We start from the raw sequence: 23,392 nt of genomic DNA on the forward strand, positions 1-23,392 counted from the left end.
ACTGATCTCAAAGATCCTATACAGCAGCTAAGGTTGTTCTCACTGTCTCTGTTTTCAGCCTGTTTGTCTCTGTGAATGCTGGTCCTGCCCTTGCCCCACCAGTGATTTAGATTCCTCCTTCTGATTTAGAACAGAATTTTGTAATTAAAGTTAGGACAGGACTTAGGAGTTTAAAATTTAGCTAACAGACACAGGGCTCTGATTTTTGCTCACAGATTTTGGTGCTTGGGCTGGAAAAAGCACTTTTCCTATTGGAATCTGAGCTCATCCTCAAACCCAGAACATGTGGAGTGAAGAACAAAACACTTGTAAATTGATTTACGTTTGCTGTGCATCCCACTGAGTACCTTCCATCCAGAGAGCCCCAACAAATGCTATGACAGAGCTTTCCATGCCCCTGCTCAGATTCCCAGCAGTGGATGCCAGTGTTTAATCATGGCAGAGGAGGGAAGGGGAGTGCAGGGAGGGGTGGAGGCTGGTGGCCACCCATGCCCAGCTGCATGCAGGCCACGTCCCATGGCACCACGCCTGGGAGAAAGGGTTCTCCTCTGTGTTTCCAGCAGTGACAGGCTGCAGCGTGTGGAGCACCTGCTCTGGCTTGCTCTGCGTTGCCTTTGTGGCTTGCAGAGGTGTGGTGGGTCACAAAATGGGCCTGGGGTTCCTGGGTCAGGTCCACAAGAGCAGGCTCAGGTGGAAAACGAGTTATACAGCAGGTTGTGGTCAGCAGGGAATTGCAGCACCTGTAGAAGGACGTGGCAAAGCCAGCAGAGCCTGAAGTATTCCCTGATGGGATTCCCCAGTAGGTCTCGTGCATCTCCAGGCCAAGATTGAAATTGTTTCCTGGCAGGTTGCTCAGCTCCTGCATTGGAGGACTCTTAACTCTCATGGGTGGAATTGCCCTCATGAGTTTGGGAAGTGCTGGGTAGGTATTTTTCCTCCTGAGCCAAAAATTACCTCAGCCATTCTTTGGCTCTAGGAGGATGTTTGAATACTTCGGTTTCTTGGTTTCATTGACTCTTTGCCATTGTAGCAGGGTCTATCTATTTCACAAGGAGGTGTCAGGACAGCTGGTTCTGTAAATGTCACAAGTTCTCCTAAAGTGAGCTGCTTTGACAGACTTTGTGATATCTCTGACTGCCCCTGCAGAACTTCCTGGCAGCACGTTTATGACTGTTTTGCAAATCTTGAGTCCTCTTAGTACTCAGAAGCTCTTTAGATAATTTCCACTGGCCCAGGTTCTCTGTCTGTCACATCAGCCAAGTGGAGTTCTCCAGACAGAAACTCTTCAACAGAGTGTTCAGGTGTGTGAAAGGAAGAGGTTCTTTGCTGCTGATAGGACTCATAATCCCTGCTATGGCAACCTGTGCACCGGCACTCACAAACTAATAAATGTTTGTAATTCTTGTAAGAATACTAAACTCTATGTCCCCTCTTCCCCCCCAAAATATTTGACCTCTATTAGATAGCTTTAAAACTATCCATTCAAATTCCTTTAACACCTAAAAGGACATAAATTATAATTGTATGTGGGGTTTGCAAAGCTTATAGTGTAAATTGGTGTGTGTCTGCATGTATTCTTTACTTTTTTGTGAAATGGCTTGACCAGTTATCATCAAAATCTTTCTGTTTAATGATAGTTAGAATTTTGAAGTTCCAAGGCAGAATCAATTTGGTTTTAAATGAGAGTTGAATTCAAAAGCAGGCATTAAGTAGAAACTTATGAATTCATGGTACTGAAAGCTCTTAATAGATTATGTAGCTTGTCCATAGTTTCTACAGCATTTTTAGGGAAAATTTATGTGCATGACATTTCCCCTGACATTGAGTTTTCTCCATGTTATTGCCACTAATTTCACCACATCTGATTGAAGCATACTTACATATATATTTTTATAGCCAATAACATCTCTCCCACTAAAGTCAATGATATTATCTAATTTAGGTTTGTATGATTGCACCCCCCCCCCCCCCCAAAATTATAGATAAATAAAAGCAGTTTACAAAATATTTTGACAAGAGTTGCAGAACTCTTTTCCTCTCCTTTTTGGGTCCTGATTCTAAAATGATATTCACAAAGAGATGAGGAGGTGGACTGACTGATGTTATTCATGCAGTGATCTGAAGAAAGTGATTTTAGCATGGAAGTGGCTTTAAACTTGGGCCTGAGATGTGCTGAAATTATCTCCCTGCTCTTTGGGTAGTCAGCTCCTGAGAGGAAAATAGCAGGGAAGGGATCAATGGCATCTCATCTAGCTTGACATATAAGAGAGTTATTATCTTCAGGTGAATATAAACATGAGAAGAAACCCTGGAAGCACATCCAGCCCTTCTCTGGCTCTTTGTGACTGTGGTAGCAGTTATGAAAGCCAGTGATTTATTTTTCACTTGTAAATGTATGATAGGAAAACTTAGGGAGAGATGAGTCATTATGGATTCAAAAGTTTCTTTCCAGAATTTTTGAAATAAACTTTTAGCTGCAGCGACCTTCAGCCTGGAGAATGAATCTTGAATTTGAAATGCCAAAATCTTTTGCCTTTTAATGCATGAGACCATTTTCATTATTTATACATGTGAGTTGATCACAACGGGCCTGGTTCTTACACTGGTTGTCACTTTTAATGGAATACAGTAATTCACTGGTGAAACCAGGGATTGTACCAGTCTTAGGGTCTTAAACAGGACATGTCCCAGTTTACCATGTCATTCGTCTTTTCATCCAGTGCAGTCTGATAGCTGAAAAGTCATTATTAAAGACCTTTATTGTCTTTTTATAGACTTCTTGTTGTTGTTTTCCTACTGAAATTATTCTTGTAATTTGTTGTTCTTGCATATTTAGAAAGATTTTGTGTGCTTTGCAGATGTACCTTGATTTTTCTAGTCCTCAATTTTGCTTTTGGTGTTACTAATTTAATACATTCATACCAGTAATTGTTTTCAAAAATTCTTCAGGTGAAGCTGGCACATCAAACCTGGGCTTCAAAATCTCAAAACTTTGTCTGTGCAAGCTGGCAAAATATATGGAAATAGTGTAGGACCTTCACCTCCTGTTTGAACTTTGTCCCTGTGGGACTGGTTTGATCTCAGTTCTGTGCTTTTGACCGGGTTGTCAGATTGTAATTTTGTATAGAATTGTAGTTAAATTATTCTTAAGTATTTGTTGAATAACTATGTTGGCAGGTAAATAATGTGGAGATGACATCTTTAGGAGCATTTTCAACTTGGATATTATGTTCAACATATTATGGACATTATATGTGGATGTTAGGCAAGAATTCGCCATAACTCTGTGTCTTTTGTGCCTTGGAAATCACAACCCCCTCTGCCATTTGTAGAAAATCAAAAGAATAACACGTGTTTTTCCTTTCTATCCTGTGCTTCAGCTTTCTTCTTAGGAAGCAGGCATTCGGGTATTTAAATGCAGGTGGTGTCAGAAGTCACAGGATTGAGTGAAGGATGCTGCATGCACAAAGTCTAAGCAACTTGCACAGTGAGAAAGCTGCATCACGGTGTTTGCAAACAATGCACTCCAGACCTCTCAGGGCAGTCACAAACACCTTTTTAATGCAAGCTGTGAAATGTTCTTGGATCTACCAGCCTTGGCATCTCAGGCTCTGGGTCCTTTTGAACCACCTTCCACTGCAAGTGGTTCATTTTTCATGGGAACAGGGTGCGTTTTCAGCACTTTTCCCAGACAGACTCTGAGAAGCCCCAAGGCATCTTGAAAATGGTTTATACTAAACCTGCACTTTGTCCTGTGGTCTAGTAAGGAAAAGAGGCTTGTTGGCAGGAATGTTTTCCTAGTTTGGCCAAAGATTTCTAGAAGGAAGGACCTGCATCTAAAGTGCATTTTCTACTTTTGTTTTTAATTCCTTAGATGTGTGATTTTTCAGGAAATACTTCATTTTTCTCTACAAGCATGATAAGATTGAGCACTGTACAGAGATGGAGCCTCAGTTGTTGAAAATGCAGTTGGTTATAGATTCATATGCATATTTTGCAGAAAAACAAGAATTTTAGTCTCCAGCAGTGTGACCAAGAAGAAATACCAGCGTGGGTTTTAACCTGTGGAAAACATCCTGTAGTTACCTAGTTGGAATAGAGCCCTTTATGGGGACAGTGCAAATAGCATCATATCTTTGGCTGCTTTATCATGCACAGTACAATAATATGATCAAAGAAAGTTGATGATTAAATTGTGTAATAGGGCAAACAATTAGAGGGATTAATTTGTTTTTTGACTAGTAATTATATTGTTTCTCTTTTTTGCAGTCATATTCAAAACAGCTGGCCTTCCCTAGCCAAAAGATGTGTCCTCTGAGTTGTCAGGCACTAGGAGTGGAGCTTTTCCTGTTGCCTTGAGGTTGTGTTTAGAGCTGTGATCTGAAAAAAAGCAAAAGCCTGTCTCTGGAGGGTAATTAACAGCACAACTGCAGATAGCAGTTGGCCCCAGGCTGGTACATCCTTATCAGAAGAAAACACATATGGTAGTGTGGTATGTAAAGTGTGAGCACTTGTTTGCACAGAGAACATCATTCATCCAGTGCAATCAGCCCTCTTTCTAATAAAGAAGATACAATTGCAAATTTTTAATAGTGATATAGTTACAAGGTAGCAGCAGAGAGATACAAGGGATTAGAGCCTCTTGGAGGATGAGTGCAGAGTCTCCCCTTGACAGTGATGTTGCTGGTTTATTTCCCATGGTTCAGACACGGCTGTTAATTGCCCCCTGTAGTTTATTTGGAATAAAATTTCATTGCTTACCAAGTGAGGGTAACACATTTGCATGGAAGAAAATTCTAAATTAGCATAGGAGCAAAATCTAAGAAATGCCAGTGTCCTCCCATTTCTGGTATCATGCTTAGTGCCCATCAGAGTTAAGCCTACCTGCAGAAAAATTGCCAATGGCTGCAGTAAGCCCACCCTTATCAAAATAAGCAAAAATGTTATCATCCATTTCCTCAGGTCACCTCATGCTGCTGCAAAGACTCTCTTTGTTGAACACATTTCCAAATGGAAGTAACATAAGTTCATCCCTTAAAATGAGGTCATTGCCTCTCCCCACAGCAAATGTTAGGCATGGTTAGCATCTTTTTGTTGGGACTCAAGCCAGAATGCATCCTGCTCTGGCACAATGGGGAACCTGCTGGGGGTTTCCCTTCACAACAGCTACTGTTAAAGATGGAGTGAAAAACAAAACCCTGCTCCCAATGTGAAAAAAAGACTGGATTTTTAATCTGAAAAGGAGGCCACTGTAAGCAGAACACAAAGGAAAGAGAGATGAGCATAATAAAATAGCCCCAGTAAGGGAGGAGGCCTGTGCATGTTAAAATAATGGCTTTGCACTTTAGAGGGTTCACTCAATAAAACAGATTCTCTGTTTTCTTAAGGGACCCTCTCTAGTGCCATGGAAATGCCAGGCCAGACCCTGGACTGACAGTCAGTGAAAATTTGCTAATAGTTTTTTATCTTTAGCTGTGCTAAATAATCTCTTACTGCACTGGAAAAACTTAAAGAAAAAGAGTGAATATGTATTTGCTATCATGAGTCAGCATCAGCATTTTCTGGAGGCTTAAGGTAATATCCAAGTGGCTTAGGCGTTAGTCTTTGCTGTAATAGAACTATTTTTAATTAATGTAGCTTTTCCTCAAAATAGGGAAACAGTTCTCAGGTCCCTTCATCTTGTGGCAGGACTGGGAGACCATAAGGTAAAGAAGGATTGGCAAACAGAGTGCTGCTGCCAGCACAGCTTATTCAGCCTCAGCCCTTTCCTGAGATGTCCCTGGGATGAATGTTGAAAAGGAGCTCCAGACTGGAAAACCTGTTGTGTGCTGCAGGCAGTCTGCAAGCTCATCAGCCTGCTGTACATTAGAGAAGGGATTTTTTACAGCACTGTGCATTAAAGGGAAATACATGAATCTAAAAGAAATAGACATTGCATAAAACCTCTCTTCGTTAGCCAGTTGAGTACATTTGCACATTTCTTAAAACTAGAAACAGTCCCTTTTTCTTCCAAGAAAGTATGGGGAGAGACCATACCATCTGTGAAGAAAAAGCTTGGTATTATGCATTTACCAGTACTGATACTTCCATAAATCTACTGTTTATTAAATATTCTCTGAATAGCCATTTCAGAACTAAATACTGTGCACAGGATCTGAAGTTTGTCTCTCCAACAATTAAAAAAACTTGTAAAAATCTTGACTTTTAATTTTAATCTCCATGTAGAGTTTGAAAAGGTAGCAGCCACAGGAAGCCCAAGAGGGAGCAGGGGAAGGCTTTGGGAACACAGCCTGACAGCAGGGATGCAGTGCAAGTGCAGGGCAAGGGCTGCAATCTTTGTGACTGACTGCCAGAGCATCTGAGATTCAGGGTGCTCTGATGTGTGTCCCATGCCTGTTGTCCTTGAGGTATTTGTCCAGACCTTGGAGAATCAAACATCAATTTTCATCTTCATTTCATATTGTGATTGATTACAGAAAGAGAGAAAGGGATCTGAGCTGGCCCCAAGCATCCAGAATCCTTCTCAGGGATGCTGAGGTTTAACTAGTGAAGAATAAATCTATTATGTCTGGTGGGAGAATGTCCTGTAGACAGAGTGTCTGTGTCTATTCTGTCTGTGTGGGGATCTTATTTTCAGATGCCAGCTAGTGTGGAGGGTGGCAATGGGCATATGCAGAAGAATTGCCCACAAAGAGGAGCACATATGTCCTGGGTGATGGTTGGAAACCCAAAATCCTTTCCCCCTACTGTGGTTTCTTATGCATTTCATATAGCAGGTCCTTTATCACTTTATGACATGGGCTTCCAGGAATGATGGCAATCCAGATAAAGAATTATTTACATTATTATTGCACTTCTTTGATCTTTAAAATCCTCCATTGGTTTGAGCCTAGGCTCTGGTGCTGTTTCTGTCTGTAATACTGAAGCAATTTACAGGCTCTAGTGGGGACTCCAAGAAAGTCTTTTTAAAACAAAACAATGCAAATTACAAGTAACATTTTTCTACTCTACTGAGGTATTAAAAAAACCCAATAAAACCAACAAATTTAGGCTTAAAATACAAATGGAAAGTTGGTAAAATTTGGGTTCAGAAACATAAAAGTTTTGGATTGATGTTTTTGATCAATTTTTAGATCAACGTTTGGATAGAGAGTCTCTATCAACGTTTTGGATAGAGTGTTCTTGGTTCTCGTGGTTTTGTAAGTGGCATGTCTTAACAAAGATACTCAAGACATTTTGCAGGGAAGAAAAATGTTTGAAGGTCTCTCCTCTGTCTGAGCAAGTCTGAAGTAATGCCTTAGCTATAGGGGAAGTGGAAGCTGGCAATGCTACTTTAAGAGAGGCTGAAACTACTTTTAGTTTCCAATAAGGTTGTCCCTCTTTTCTCTCTAATGTTACTGCTTGTTTCTGCTTATGTTAGAGGTGGAAATGTTACAGGATGGAGAGACTCCAGAAACCCTGTTGAACTTCTTGCACAGTTGTACACTCTGAGTCTGTTATCCCTCTGTGCAAATCTCAAAGTTCCTGCGAATGGTGGCCCAGAAAGAGCAAACTAACCCCATGGGAGCATCAGCCAAGGTCAGACAAAAAAGGCTTTCCCCTTCCTCAGAGCACAGGGATGTGTTACACCCTGTGTGCTAAGGCAACTCATGCTCTTGTGTTCAGCATGTTCAGGTAACTGGAAACCAGTAAGGTGGAAACTGCAAGTGCCAGCCCAGACCTGCTGAACAGAGGGAGAGTTTGGGTTATCCTGTTAAAGGCAGCTTCTCTGGGTGCTTCCCAGTTGCTGGTGTTGTGCCTGCTTTTCCTGCACAGTGCCCTTGTGCTGGGAGCCTGTCTGAGCACTGGGAGTGCAGGCTGACAGGTGAGCAGGATGCTCAGCACCTCAGCAGCCCCACTGTTTGGATGGCTGCTGGTGTCAGTGGTGTGTCTGGGCACTTGTAGTTGTTTTGGAGTGAGTTTTGATGGGTGACTCGCAAAGGAGGACATGCTGTTAGCTTGAGGGATTTCAGGAGTGGATTTGTGCATCACCTGAGATAGTTTGGTCTGGGACGTTTTGGCCTCAGGCTGGGACTGTGACCTGAACTTTATCCTTCCTCCCATTAGTGAGTGATTTCAAGAGTCATTAAGTCTTCAGAACCCCTAAGTCCAAAAGTCATACCCAAGTCTGTAAAAGACACAGGCATTGCTCTCCCTCCACAGTGAAATTGCAGTTAGAGATTAATGTGATTATCAAATATTTATTGCTGCTTCTGCCTCTCCCCCTCCATTTTGTTTGAGCAAATAGACTGGGACGTGTCTGCAGAGGAGCAGTGTTCCTTGTCTGGCATGTATTAACGCGACTGCCGGAATCTGATTTTCCAGAGCAAGAGCATCCTTTCCCCACCCAGGAGCAGCTGTAAACAGCTGATGTTAATTCTGGTTCCCCTGCTGACTGTGCCAAACAGGGATGCCATTACCCTCTGACAAAAAGGCTCCCTCTCTATTGAGTCCTCCCTCGTACCTTTAGTAATGCTGATAAAATGCTGACCTGTTTTTTTACCCCAGTGACTGCTGTTGCTAAGCACTGAGAATATGACCTGTCTCCTGTAATAATCTGCATTGCACAACTCAGATGATCTTCCAAATGAAAGCAGCTCTCAAGACAGCTTTTCTTCCCCATGGTCTTTACAGTCATGACTGTTTACTTTGTGGTGGCACCTTATTTTTGAGAAAGCCTAAGTGAACACCAGTATTTGGGGGTTGTTCTGTTGGAAGGACATTGCAGAAGCTGGTTTGTACTGATCAGCATGGCATGCTTGGAAAGGAATTATAAAGAGCAGGGAAGACTGTAAGCTGGTGACTTATCACTGCAAAGTGGAATGCAAAGTGTGCAAAACTCGGGAGAAAATGAGGAGCTCATAAGTAATGCTTTTCTCCTTAGAAGGGAGAGCTTGTTTTTTTTTTGAAGTACCAGTAAAATGGTCTCATGGCTTGTATGGGTACAAGGAGAAAAGCAGATTTCCTACCCACTTATCATTTTGCTGTTGTCATGCCCAAGATTGCTTCATCCTGCATGTGAAGGTGGCTTCTGATGGACTTGGAGCAATGCTTGAACACAACATCCAGCTTGCAGTGGCTGTGTTGACAGGAGAAGAGCAAACTCTTTAGCACATCCAGAAATTTGGTATAAAAAAAAAAAAGGAAATTATTTGAGCAGCAGATAAGTAACTGTGCTTCAGTGCCAGGGTGTTTTGTATTTCTCTTAGCACTACCTGCCTGTATTGTTTAGTGTAAAGGTCGCTGTTGCACTCCTTCAAAATGTTAAAACATCTCAATGCACTGCTAGCTGCAATGATGTAAGCCTGGGATGAAATGATACTGAGAGGGAAGGAACCCAGACAACTCCTGCTTTACCAGTCTAGAAGAAGGCACAAAAAATATGTTGACTGTCTAGAATGCCAGGGAAAGCTGTGGCACAGATAAAATCAAAGATTGTGTGATTTGTCCCTCTTGAAAGCTAACCCAGTTCCTTGCATTTGCTCCAAGGCAGGATCAGCATTATCTAAACTGTCCTCCTTGGATATTTGCATAACTTGTTAAAACCCTCTGGGGATGGGACTTCCTCTCAGTGATTCTGTCATGACTTAACCAACATTTCTGCTGTCCTTACGTTCAAGCTGAAGTCATCATAAAGAAAATTTGCGTAACTATCTTAAATGCAAGGTCTGGAAAGAAAAGGAAAATGCAATTTATATAATGGCACTGTACCTAGAAATTTCTGGTTTCTTCACTGAAAGTGGACAGGCATTGTCAATAAAAATAGGCCATAAAATGAAGGAGAATGAAGAAAATAAAATATTAGCAGACATGAAATTTTATAATACCTTCATTTGTAGAACTGTGGGGTTTTTTAATTCCACCAACCCCGTCCTTCAAGATTGAGTATTTTGATTTTTTTTTTTTTTTTAATCTCTCAGATTAGTTCTCACAGTACTGGTTGGGTCTGTTCAGCTTGGATGTTAGAAGTGGTGTGGCACCTTTGGGAAGGGCAGCATGGTTTTCTGCAGCCCAGCTGAGCTTCCCCATGGCTGTGTGCCACTCTGGGTGCCAGATGTGTCCCTGGCTGCTGGCCTTGCGTGTGAGACAGTGCTCCATAATTCATGTTCATGGGTGAAGTCAAGCCTCGTGCTGCCTGCTCGGGATTTGACCCACATTTGATAAGGTGGTTTGGGATCCTTTCATGTTCAGTTAAGTGGATGTACAATATGCTGTATCATTAATAATTTCTTTGCCACTGAAATGTGTTTTTATACTGTGCCGCAATTTCTCATGGGACTTCTCCTTTTTTCTTGTAGTCTGACACAAATGCAAGTTACCTGAGAGCAGCTCGAGCTGGCAACTTGGAAAAGGCTCTTGACTACTTAAAAAATGGAGTGGACATCAACATTTCAAATCAGGTTGAAGAATATTTTGGTCAAACTTTCTGGATAAATACCTTTCTTGCTGTTTCTCAGATTTCTCATTATATTTGTACTTCATGTCAAAGATAATTTACTTTTTTTTTTAATGAACTGTGTTTACATCTCTTATCCAATTTTTTTTTTTTTGTTTTTAAACCCTTTACCCAGACACCATTTCATTTGGAGAATGTGCTACCTTATCTTTAATTCCATTTGTATTGCATTAGATCATAGAATAACACACAGAATTTGAGAGCCAGTGTACCTTGATATAATTCTTACTCTATCCTTATAATCTAATTCTTGTGAAGTTTACCCAAGTGTAGTTTTTGTAAGTAGTCCTCTTAGTGGGATGGTAATAACTTGTCTCCTCGTATGTTTGGTAAACTGGAAAACACTTGGTATTCCTTCTAATTGCTTTTCTTTTTCCCCTCCCTTTTTGAAAACAGAATGGGTTGAATGCTCTCCATCTCGCTTCCAAAGAAGGGCATGTAGAAGTTGTCTCTGAGCTGATCCAGCGAGGTGCCAGTGTGGATGCAGCCACAAAGGTCAGTCAAGCCTATCTGGCTGTTCCCTTGTTCACTCTGCTGGCCTGGGCACGAGGTGTTGGCCAAGTGATTACAGACTGCTGCAGCAGTAGTTGCCCATTTTCCACTGCTGAGGGTGGGTCTTAATAATTGCTTAATAGAAACAATTATAGTAGATGATAGTAAATGTCACAGATTGCTAGGGAGGAGATTTACTGAACAAACTGTAGATTCCTGTTTTGGTTTCTGTCCACACCATATCTTCTAGAATAACACACCCATTAGAAGTATTCAGCAAGAAATACTATATTCTAAAGTGGAAGGTGTTCTTGATTGTATTGTTATGTATTCAGGCTCAAGTTCAGTACTCTTTTCAAATATCACTGTCTCTAATTCCAGAAAGGAAACACAGCATTGCACATAGCATCCCTCGCTGGACAAGCAGAAGTCGTCAAAGTGTTGGTTACAAATCGGGCCAATGTCAATGCACAGTCTCAGGTAAAGCCATATGTCCCTGTTTGCTACTACCAACAGCTCTGCTGACACTAAAATTGCTCTTCTCTTAGAAACTCTGATTTTAGCACATATATTTGGTAGATTTTGCTGTGCTAATGTTGGCTTTTGAAAATAGAGTTGATAGTGAGCAAGATCAACCTCAGATCTTGCCCTAGGAGTGTCCTACGAGCTGCTACTTGTTAGAGCTGGAAGAAACACTGATAGAACAGGAGAGTGGGAGAGAACGTGTTCAAAGAGATCCTGTTTCACATAATTGACTGTCTCAGGCTTAGCTGAGCCCATCCCCTTCCCTTGTACAGGGAGGTACTGCAGGCATATGCAGAGTTTGTAAGTTTGGTTCAAGTCCTTTGAGTAAATGTTTAGCTCAATTATAGAGAGTTTGAAAGGAGAGAAAACAGTGCTGGTGCTACAAGCAAAGCAGTAAAACAAAACAGAAAACTCTGGCTCAAAAAATGCATGAACTACAGACTGTTGAAAGTCTTGTGCCTGTGCCAGTGGTGTTCTGCATGCCACCCCATTCCTGCTCTCCCAGCTCAGGGGCTGGCAGGCAGTGGCAGAGAAGTCTTCTCATCTGGCCCAGGATTACCATTTTGCTCTATTATAAAGATGTAGGCATGAAAATAAATGTTTGTTAAAAAAAAATACATTTAAAAAAAGGAGGGTGGGGGTTTTTATTGGGTTTTCAAATAATGCACGAACAAAATGCTTAACAGGATCTATTTTGAGAATGTCAGTTATTTGTGGTCTGTATTTCATGTTGTTTTACCTGAACAAAAGAAACAAATGACTCAGATCTTCTTTCTTACTCTTTTATATTAGCTTGATACAACACTATTTGGTTCCAGGAACCATATAACTTAAAGAGCACAACAACATAAAGTATTTTTAGGTAAAATCTCCCATGGCTGTTAAGAACTAAAACAAACCATTTGCCATGGTTTTCCTGTTAAAGAACTTAAGATGGGATTGACAGGATCTTTTCTGCTTATGTTTGAGAACTTGTGTATTCAGCCCTAAAACTAAAAATAATCTGAGATTGTAAACATCTTATATAACTGCATTGTCCATACACACTAAGGTTTTGCCACATATTACTCTTACTTTGCTAACATGCCAGAATTAAATATTTATTTCTCCCCCACCCCACTATGGAGGCCTTGGATGTCTTTACTCAGAACACCCATGTAACAGCTCCGTTGGCCATTCCACACCAGTGCCAGGCAGTGAGACACCCCAGCTGGGATTCAGCTTTTGAGGAGCTCCCTGGTGCTTTCTGTCCCCAAACTGCCCTGGGCCAGCTTGGTCCGTGGTACTGAGCTTTGTTTGAGCTTTGTCTCCTCTTTCCTTGAAGCTCTGCCATGCTGACAGTCCCAGTGCCAGGCCTTCTGTAACCAAATCTTCCTGTCTGTAAAAAAGCCAAAAAACAAGTCATAAATTTGTGCTAGGGATGAATTTTACACCTCTTCTAGGGGCTGTTTATTACTATTCAAGAGAAATTGTTTTTTCAGACTCGTGGTTGTCTGGCAATTCCAGCCCCTTTTTAAAGAGAGAAGCAAGTGTAGAGTGTGGGGTGCAAAGGTATTTAAAACTCTACAAAAACTTAACATAGGAGAAAGGGTTCTGCTCTGCCTCCAAATGCTAATAATGTTTGGTTTTGAGAATTTTTGCCTATTAATTATTTCATGAAGCTAGCTATTAGGTAGACTTTCCTGCTTCCTTTCTAATTGCAAATGTTTGAAACTAAAAAATTAATCTTTGTTTCCAGCTGAGTTAGTAAATAGATAGAGAATATGCCATGAAATGATATAATACCAGACTCAATACCAGACTGCTGTTCACTGTAATAACTTGTCATGTGACATGGGAGGTACCTTAGCAAGTGCTTCCTGCCTTCTCTGTTTTTTAATTAAGTACAATTTTGACTGTGTGGTAGCTGAGCTGTTGAACCTGCCTTTATATTAATCCAAAAAAATTCAATTTCTGACAGTCTGTGACCTGTTTACAGTTAAGGCAAAGATAAAAGTATGGACTGTAAGACAAAGGCATTCACCAAAGAATGAGTTAAGCTCTGCAGCCTCTAATACTTGTATTGCATTGATTGAAATCAGTCACTTAAGCATAATTTGAGAGATGCTCTAATGTGCTCAGAACCACTGATAAACCTCTGTCTCAAACTGCTGAGAGGCAATGATCCTCACTACTCCTGGTGCCTGAAATATGAAGTAGCTGGGTGCCCAGAAGCAGAGTGTGCTCAGAAAGCAGCTCTTGGAGGAGATGGAAGGCAGAAGTAGCTGGCACAAGTGAAAGAGAAGTCAAAGCTAATGGAAAGAAGAGAAAAAAATGTCAATTACTCTGAAGAGTCACTGCCCTTGCTTTCACCACAGATTTGTATTGTATTTCCCTGTCCTGTTTTGTATTTCGAGTGCTGTGGCTGTATTTATCTGGAATCATAACTCATTGCCACCAAATCATCTGTCCAGACTGATTTTTAGCTTAACTTCTCAACAGATGTGAAAGGAATTGTTCTCACTTAGCTGTGGGAATTGTACCTGGTCAGCTGAAAAATTCTTCTGTGTCCTTTTAAATAATATTGCCCTTCTCCCATCTTCACTTAAGCCAGTGTAGATCATGCCATTAACTCATCTGTGAGCAAAGTTTTTTTGCTTTTCACCTAATCTTCCCTCATTTGGCAGATCTGTTTTATGTAAAAAATGTTTGTGTGGTGTTTACACTCTTGTTTTCATATTTCAGAATGGCTTCACTCCATTGTACATGGCAGCCCAAGAAAACCACCTGGAGGTTGTTAAGTTTCTTCTTGACAATGGTGCCAGTCAAAGCCTTGCCACAGAGGTAAAAGTTTGAATTTGACACTTTATGAACAAAGCAAAATGTGTTTCAGCAATGATTTCTGCCAGCTTATATCAAACTAGTCTTTTCAATACAAAATTAAAGACGAATAAAAAGCTATCTCTGTGAAGTGTGCTAATGAATAGAGTTATGGGCTTTTCAGCAATTTAAACTGTCTCTTGCCATTTCTAAAATAAAAAAAAAACCCTACTTTAACTAGAGACAGTTCTAAATATAGACGTGTTCTTAGTCATAACTGCTAATCTTTCAGGTTAAGTGCTCACACAGGGAAGCTGTGTATAATATAAAAGTTTTCAGTGCTTCTATTAAAAAGAGTGAACAATGAGAAGGGAGGCAGCCGTAAGGCAAGAGCAGTTGTTCACCTGTGCTTTGGACCAGCCCTGGGATATCAGAGAAAACCCAGGGCTGCTTGGGCCATTTCCTGAACTGCTTCATTGCCATGGTGGTACCCTCCCTGTGGCACCCAGTTACCCCACCTGGTGCTGCAGGGAGAATTTCAAGCTGACAGAAAGATGCAGGATCCATCCTTGAAGGTGTTCTGTGATCTTTCTAGAAGAGCACTTTATATTTCTTTCTTTAAAAAATAATTCTAACTCAAATAAGACAACCTGTGAAGAAAATAAATAACATAATATTAATACTTGTAAATGTATGGCATTCAAAAAGGTGTTGAATCTGGTGAATTTTCAGTCGTCTTATTACCAAGATTTTGCTACCAAAATATAGAAAGGTACTTCAGTATGTGCTCTCTTTACTATTTATTGGATTCTAATTGCTCTACCAGAACTGTTTCCATGAAGGAAAAAATGCTTATTTGAAAAAGGCCAAGTTTTTGAAAAATATGAAATGCACAGGTAGTTTATTGCCCTCTATACCTGATGGTATCACTGTACAATGGTGTAGAAAGGAAATCTTATTCCATATTCCACTGTGGAAAATTAATTGCTAATGTATTAGTGTAAAATCACTAGAAGTTAGTTATAACTTGAAGTGTGCATCAGAAACACTTTCTGGGAATTCTCAAGGATATGAAAGTCAAAATATACCAAAATAAAATACTTTACATCTAGAAAATTAATTGAAAATTGTCACTTACCACTGTATGATTTTCTGAAAAGATATTTTAGAAAAAATTTTGAAGGGGTATTAGGTTTTTTTTGGTGTTTTTTGTTTGTTTGTTTTTTTTTTTTTGTTTTTTTTTTTTTTTTGTTTTGTATTGTTTTTCCCTTGAGCACTGTATGTCAGTTTAGGCTGAGCTTTTTTCCATCTCAGCTTGATGATAAGGTGCAATCTAATTTTATCTATGGAGAATTTATTTGAAAATAGCAGACTACAAAACAAAGGCACCTTTATTGCCTTCCTTGAGATAGTTGCTTATGGGTTCTTTCTTATTTTCTCTTGGTTTAAGTTTTCTTATAAATCTGATTTCTCTCTATCATTCTAAGTGCAAAAACTTCTGTAACTAAGGGATTGCCACTTAGCTAAATATTCTTTAAAAGTAACTATTTAATCAGGTGTTTTAATCTAATTAAAGGAAATAATTGGTTCTATTTCCCTAGAAGCAAAGATGTTGTGGGTGTCTGCACCACTTTTCTGCAAAGTGGCTGAATTTTGGGATGTGTAAATAGATCAGGAAGCCAAGGTCTCCAGGGTTTCTCCAGGCATTTCTGCATGTACAGCAGAGCAATATTGCCAGAGCCCTCTCTGGGGGTGCTCAGGGAGGATCTTTGGCCTTCAGGGCTGCAGAGCATCTTTCACACCCCGTGGCCCTGTGGCTGTTTCACCCCAGGACTGCAGCCCAGTGCCCTGCCCTTGCTGCAGGAGGATGGGCAGCTGCAGGCAGCAGGGAAACCTGGTTAAATCAGCATGAAACTCCTCAGGGGGCTGGGAGGGTGAGGTGGAAATTGCTTGTTAGGACACAGGAATTTCAGTGGTTTTCTTGGATTTTCTTTCCCTCAAAAATTTGAAAAAGTTCACTTTTTCAGGACCCCCTCCTGTTTCTCTTCCTAGATTGAGGTGTTCTTTGTTCTGAAGCTAGAGGGAAAAATTCCATTTTAAAAACATCACTTTTAATTTAAAGAGTTAAAAAGTTAGCACTTCAGCTCTGCACTCTTGACATAGAGTGAGGATCAACCTCTTTCTCTGTCACTACTGCACTTTTATTTCAGTTACACGGTTTCACCATGACAGCAGTAGTTGAAAGTGAAAGATGTTTGCTCACTAAGATGCAATAAGGTTTGGTAATACAGGCTTGGATATATTCATCAGGGGACAAACTGAATAAATAAATATCCGAAGTAGTTTGCCTTTGTGACTTTTTTGTGTGATTTATGGGTAATATTATCTTGGGCAAAGTTGGATGAGTTCCTGGGTTGCAATGACAGATGTTTGGGACGAAGCAGAATGTAAATGACAACTCCTTCATTCTTTAGTTTCCTAAGAATCCATAACATAAAATTAAAATTAAAACATGAGGTTATAAATCCCAGACTGTACTTTTTATGAGTTTGAGGAGTCTGTTCTAAAATCTGTTAAATAAAAGCCTTTTGTTTTTCAGGTTTTTTATTCTCCACCAATTTGGTTATTAGCAAATCTGAAAGGAAGTAACTTCTTTTTGTAAGAGGATTGTCTATCAAATTATATACATTTTCATAAAGGGAAATTGTAGTAGGACATCACATTAGGAGAATGTGGTATTCTTGATCAATTATTATACTTTAAATCTACATATAAAATATGTTAGAGGCTAGAAATCATTTTGTTTGTTTTGATTTGTTTTGTTCTTTGGCTTTTTTTAAGATAATCATAAAAATGTAGATTATAATCTGTAAGGAATGGATGATAATTTACTATTGAGACATCATTAGCAATTGTAATTTTAATATTCCAGCTTTTTATACCTTTGTATATAATTAAGCACTTACATAAATGCCTGTATAATTAACTGTAAACTTGTGAGTAATTTCATACTTTTTTTTTCCTCAAGTCTCAGTCATTTGTGTTGTACAATTTTATGCTGTGTCTGGAGTGCCAGAAAGGTGTTTTGAGTATTTGGAACCTTGTTCAGCAGCACGTTATTCCAGTTTCAGGGTCACTGCAGGGCACTTTTAACTTGCAGCATGTTACACTGGGTTGAATTTGGGCCAGCTCTGTTCGTAAGGCTGAGATGTCTCCGCTGCCCCTTCCCAGCCCGCGGAAGGTTTGGCGCGCGCCGTGACCGTGCCCGTTGTGTGTTGCAGGATGGTTTCACACCTTTGGCAGTAGCTTTGCAGCAAGGCCATGACCAGGTGGTTTCCCTGCTGCTGGAAAATGACACCAAGGGGAAAGTCCGCCTGCCCGCCCTGCACATCGCGGCTCGCAAGGACGACACCAAGGCGGCGGCTCTGCTCCTGCAGAACGACCACAACGCCGACGTGGAGTCCAAGGTCAGTTGGGAGAAGCTTGGGCACTGCCAGGTGCTGACCACACCCAGGGCAGATCTCCCTCGGTGTGAACCTTTTGCTGCGGTTACACAGAACTTTCTCCTCCAACGCCTGATAAAGAATGACGTTTGATTTGCCTCCCTTGCCTCTTTTACCCCCATTCCTTTTCTGTTTAAATCAGGGTTAATTTCTCTTGTAGAAACCTTGCAAATGGAAAATAATAAACAAAATATTATTTGAATTATTACCCTGGAAATGAAAGCCACTCCTGAAAGCAGTGGCGAGCTGTAGGTACCGCACAGTTGCCATTTGATCAGCTCTCTGTGCAATTGCTACTTGGAGAATTTTGGTAAACATGTAACAATTAGCACTCAAAGTACTCGCTCGTTCGGCTTCCACCCCGTGGGGCTTCCCGTGTGTGCTGCCCCCCGAGCTGCCATGCCACACAGCCATCATGAAGCTTTCCGCACCCATGTCACCAGTGGTGGACTAACCGTTCATTTTTTCCCCCTCTTTGCTTCCAAATGTGTTAACCTAGATGATGGTGAATAGAACAACAGAGGTATATATAAATATATATATGCATCATCACTCCTCCATGACTTAGTGCTGCTGCATCATTTCTCCCTCCTGTCTGCATCGCATATTATAGGATAGACACCTGCTTTAGATGAAATGAAGTAGCATGTGCTAGAGGAGACTGTAGTTTAGAGACCAGGGCTCTCTGCAGCTGGAACTAGGGTCCAAAAGTAAGCGTGAAGCATTCTTGGGAACTAACTGCCATCACAAAAGGGCCATATTACGAGAGATGGAGTTTTCAGGGATTCTCATGGAGCATATGTTTATCAGATGTTTTAAGAGCTGCAGACAACCCTGTCATGTTGTGCATCCAGGTCTGATTCTAGGCTTCTGCATGACACTTACCTTGATGGTGTCAGCAAATAGAATGATCTGAGAGTGGTTTTACAGTTGCAAAACTCCCAAAGCAAGGCAGTGGCAGCTAGCATGGCTTGCTAACAATTTAGAAATGCATCTAGTTCCCATAAGGTTTCATACTTTGCAGAACTGATGGAATTGCTGCATGTTTTAGCATTATTTTAAAAGGAAGTAAAACTACTTAAATATTAAAATCAGTTGCTGTTGTAATTTTATCAGTAAGACATCTTTTAATTAGGGTGGTAACTCATGGTGTCTGAACATAACCCAGTGTGATTACCCACAGTGGGAGACTGGTCCTTATGGTGCTAACCCTTGGAAAAAAATCCTCATATTAATAATTTAAAATACTCTTTGATGTTATTTTCATTTGCATCTACTTTGAATTTATAAAAATCAGTTAGCAAATATCATTAAATGACTTGTATTTGAACTTCTGCAAAGAATCTCTAAGAGGTTTAACTTGCAAGATTGACATAATGCCAATAACTATATTTTTCTAGTTAGAAGCTAATTTCTGATAAAAGTCAGATCATTGCTTTAATACTCAAATGCTTTGCTGCTGTTTTCCTGGAATAACTGAAAGTTTTATTTAACTTCTTTTCTTCTAGAATAATTACGTTAATTTTTTCCCTCTTGCATAGCGATGTGATTTTATTTAGATTCTCTGAGATACTATAAATAAACATCAGTGAGTGAAAACTAGTACAGAATTGGAGTGGTGACTTGCAGCAGGCTCCTATTACTAGCTTTTGTCAGTGATATGCCATGAACTGTGGAGTGCTAGTGCAATATGTTTTTTTAAAGTATCTATTGGTTGTGTTTTGTTTTGTTTTTTTGCAGAGTGGGTTCACTCCCCTCCACATAGCTGCTCACTATGGGAATATCAATGTGGCCACGTTGCTGTTAAATCGGGGTGCTGCCGTGGACTTCACTGCAAGGGTAAGTGTGGAGTCAGTTGTGCTCAGTTTGCTTTGTCACCACTTTTTGCACAGAGGTGTGAGAGGCACATCACCCTCACCAGCCAAGGGCCCGACCTGGCTGAGCTGTTCTGTTAGCACTGGTGTAAAGGGGCTTTCCCTGGGCTGCTGAACCCAACCTGAGCTCGAGACCTCACCTCCCAAAACTTCTGCTTTCCTCAAAAGGAGTTGCTGTTTTCCTGGTTCCAGCCTTGCAAAAGGTGGGCTGGGATCCAGTGGCACAAATGGTTCCACCTGTAGCTGTGACATATGGCAGGAGTGATGTGACCCTGCTGAATTCTCCTCACCCTGCAGTTGCTTCCAGTGAACATCAGGTGTAGAGGTGAAGAAAGCACCTTGCTTCCATTACCTGCACGAGAGCCAGGTGATTCCTAAAGGAAAGCTGAGAAACTGCATGAGTAGGAAATGGAACAAGACCTAGGAGTGGAGTCCATAGTGTAAGCAGAAGAAACACAGGAAACAACAGAGGGAAGTTAGAGTTGGAAGAGCAGGGGGAAAACCCAAATATATATGGATAGGGATAGGGGTACAATATGAAGAGCAAGGAAAGATGGTGGTGCCAGGCATGAAACCAAGTAAATAAATAAACCCCACATCAAAATAAAGGCTTTATCTCAACAAACCTTACCCAAACAAAGCCAGGGAAGAGATGTGGTAGTGATCCAAGACAATAGGGAGATAAAATCAAGGGAACAAGAGGCATTCAAAGTGAGGGCAAATGCCAATGTAAATAGGCATAAATTGGCCATGAATAAATGTTGTCTAGAAATTTAGATATTTCCTATTAAATTAAAGTAATTAATGTTTTTTAATTAATAATTTCTCAGTAATTAATGTTGAATATAACTAATGAGATTCTGGAACAATCTTTCAATTAAACTAGAAAAAAGTAAAAAAAAAGTCCAATGTAAATTCAAGATTTTATTTATGAGGGGAATTATGTCACATGGATAATCCAGCAGCTCCTCTTCTGACATTTTGTTCATGTGTTATGTGTATTACTTTTTCAAGAGGAAAAGAACTACAAGACTGCTTAGAGCATTTGCACAAAGGGAAAAGTGAATTTGCAGTATTCTGCTTTAGGTATTTGTATAGGTAAAAACTTGAATGCCTCTGTAGTTAAGGCACATATTTACATGCAGAAAAGTTTTTATGACAAGCATTGCAAACTCCTTGCTTTGCTTTCACTGATAACATTGACCTCTGATTTCCAAGTCCTTTAACTGACCCAATTAGAGCATTAAGGCATTTCATACCATCCTAAGCTTTGGCATTGTGTATTTGATAAGCCCTAATCACAGAAGCAAGGAAGACAAATGGGGTCTTGGGTCAACTCTTTCCCACTCAGAAACAAGATTAGGGATTACCAATGCTACTACATTAGCAATTAGCAGCATTTAGTGCCAGTGCACTAAATGCCATCTGCCTATGCTTGTTTTAATAGAATAATAAGTTTAGGCTTCAGCAGCTCTATTTTGGATTAAGGGCACTTGTGGAGAGCACATCCAGAGTAAAAAGACCATTCTTGCCTCCTCTTCAATATCTGGACATTCTAAATTCTGTCTCCATGAGTTGTCATCATCCAAGGGAGACAGAGTTCTGGGAAGGCTGGGGAAGTGGGGATGCAGTGGCATCAGCCTGAAGGAGCAGTGGGCTGAGGCTGTGACTCAGGGAGCACTGAGCTCTTGCTTGTGCTTGTGGTACTGGGTGGGGGCATCCAGAGAGAGAGAGCTCATCTCCACTCCGTGGCAGTTGCAAATCTAGGTAAAGTTGTTGTGACAGAAAGAATTGTAGCATAAACAACAGTAATATGGAGTTGAATTTTGTTCTTTAGTGCTTATCAGGCTGCAGGGGAAGAAAGCACTGCACAGGAGGATGGGTTAGGTTCTGGCAGAGCAGTGGGTTTGTAGGCTAACAGAGCACTTCCAATCATCAGCATCAAGTAGCAGAGCCCTTGCTTGATCCTTGATTACTCATATTGCAAAACAGATACTGAAAATGACCCACAGGTACAGCCTGCTCACTGTCACCTCATGGCTTCTTGTTGTAATTTCTGTAAGTGCTATCCACAGTGCTGTCTTCCCTCTGCAGGAAAGGCCCTTTTTTGAGGTGCTGACACTGTGAGATGAGCAACAGAGCAAAGATATGGAAGTGCTGTAGCCCAAATAAAATATTACCATATGTACTGTAGCTTTCAGAAATGCAAAGACAAACTTTTAAGACGGGGTGTCAAATGCATTTTGTGCATTTTCCTTTGTTCTTAAGAAATAGATACAAATTAACACTACTTGTCTATCAGTTTATGTACAAACTGAGAGGTTTGAACAAGAGAAGAGGATTATGGTAACAAAAGAAACTTGTGTGAGCAGGGCAATGTGAAGACAAATGTGTGACAAATAGCCATCTGCCACCATCAGTGTAGTCAGGGTGGGGAAAGGTGGAGGAATGTGAATGGATGTGTAGGATGAAGGCAGAGCTCTAAGGCCAAGGGCAAGTGTGGTGAAATGAAGAGCTGGTGAAAGGATGGAAAGACAAGGAGGGCAGGCCTGTGTAAAGGAGATCCCAGTGCTGTTTCCAAGAGGCCTGAGGGAAGGAAGAGGCTCCAGCAGCAAAGGCAAGGAGAGAGATGAGCTTGCTGAAGGCTCTCAGTGTGTGGGCAGGAGCGAGCAGTGGTGCTGTACTGTAAGTAAATGATGTCCCCAGTGAAATTCAGCAGCAGCTGCTCCCTCAGCCCTGCTGGTACACACCTGCCTGCCTCTCAGCTGTCACACAGTCCCTTGGTCCCTTCTCTCACTGCAGCCAGGGGACAGGCACAGCTCCAGGAGCTCTTACAGGTGGCACAGTGCCTGCCAGACCGTGTACCTGCTGACTGCAGAGGCTGGGGGCTGGAAATGTACCTACTTTTACAGGTTTGCACTTCTGCAGTCGAGTGTCTGATGCTATGTCAGCTCTCTCTGTGAGCTGCATTGGCACTCCTGTGTCTGCTTTCTCCTCTTGCCTGGCTGCAAGTGCAGGGAAGGTGGCACAGCAAACTCCCCATTGGGATGGATGGAAATAATTTCAATAAATCAGCTTGTGATGCCTTTTATTCCACCTATAAACAGGAGGCAGCTCTGGGAGCCATCCTAACCTCATTCCAAGTGAAACAAAATCTCCTTATTCAGCTGGATGTTTGCCATTTCGCAACAAATAAAAACAATCATTCCAAATTGCTCAACTTCTTGGGCTCAAACTCAACAGAAAACCTGTCACAATTACTGGCAGGGTATGCGTTGCAGGGTAACAGGCTTTTTATGACTACTCATCATCCTTTTTCTGTAGTACATTATCATGTGCCCAGCTTCTACAAAATAATTCAAATATTGCATTGCCATATTTCCCTCTTGCTTAACTGGGAGACAATCACACAGAAACTAAAGAAGTGGAGGAGGAGAATAAAGGGTAACTAAGGGTGAAGTCAGTCTCCTTTCTTAGCCAGATTAACACTTTAAAGCAGTCACTGCTTGGGCTTTGAAGGATTACAACACCTCCAGGCACCCTTCTCCTAGCTGACAGTGCTAAGGAGAGGTGCAATGAATCCTAGTTACAAACTGAAACTTAAAGCCAAATACTTTTAAATCTATTTTGAATCTATTTTATCATCTTTTTTCAACAGGAAAAATTAATTCCTGTCATTTTAGAACTATTGTTTATCAGCCACT

General features: G+C 40.9%; 1 protein-coding gene across 31 annotated transcripts in view; it reads left to right on the forward strand.

Moving 5' to 3' along the window:
- The window catches only part of ANK3 (ankyrin 3), a 336,993-nt gene that overhangs the window by 189,104 nt on the left and 124,497 nt on the right, over positions 1-23,392 (forward strand). For 23 of the 31 annotated variants that reach the window (XM_085583164.1, XM_085583159.1, XM_085583165.1 and 20 more), the window contains 7 exons: positions 10,338-10,439; positions 10,892-10,990; positions 11,369-11,467; positions 14,237-14,335; positions 17,593-17,778; positions 18,314-18,337; positions 19,555-19,653. In XM_085583164.1, coding sequence (XP_085439290.1) covers positions 10,338-10,439; positions 10,892-10,990; positions 11,369-11,467; positions 14,237-14,335; positions 17,593-17,778; positions 18,314-18,337; positions 19,555-19,653 — 708 coding nt within the window. The remainder of the gene's footprint in view (positions 1-10,337; positions 10,440-10,891; positions 10,991-11,368; positions 11,468-14,236; positions 14,336-17,592; positions 17,779-18,313; positions 18,338-19,554; positions 19,654-23,392) is intronic. The other 8 variants (XM_085583169.1, XM_085583184.1, XM_085583175.1 and 5 more) reach the window with 1 other exon arrangement.

The sequence above is a fragment of the Lonchura striata genome, chromosome 6 (assembly GCF_050655825.1).
Source record: "Lonchura striata isolate lonStrDom1 chromosome 6, ASM5065582v1, whole genome shotgun sequence".
NCBI classification, from domain to species: Eukaryota; Metazoa; Chordata; class Aves; order Passeriformes; family Estrildidae; genus Lonchura; species Lonchura striata.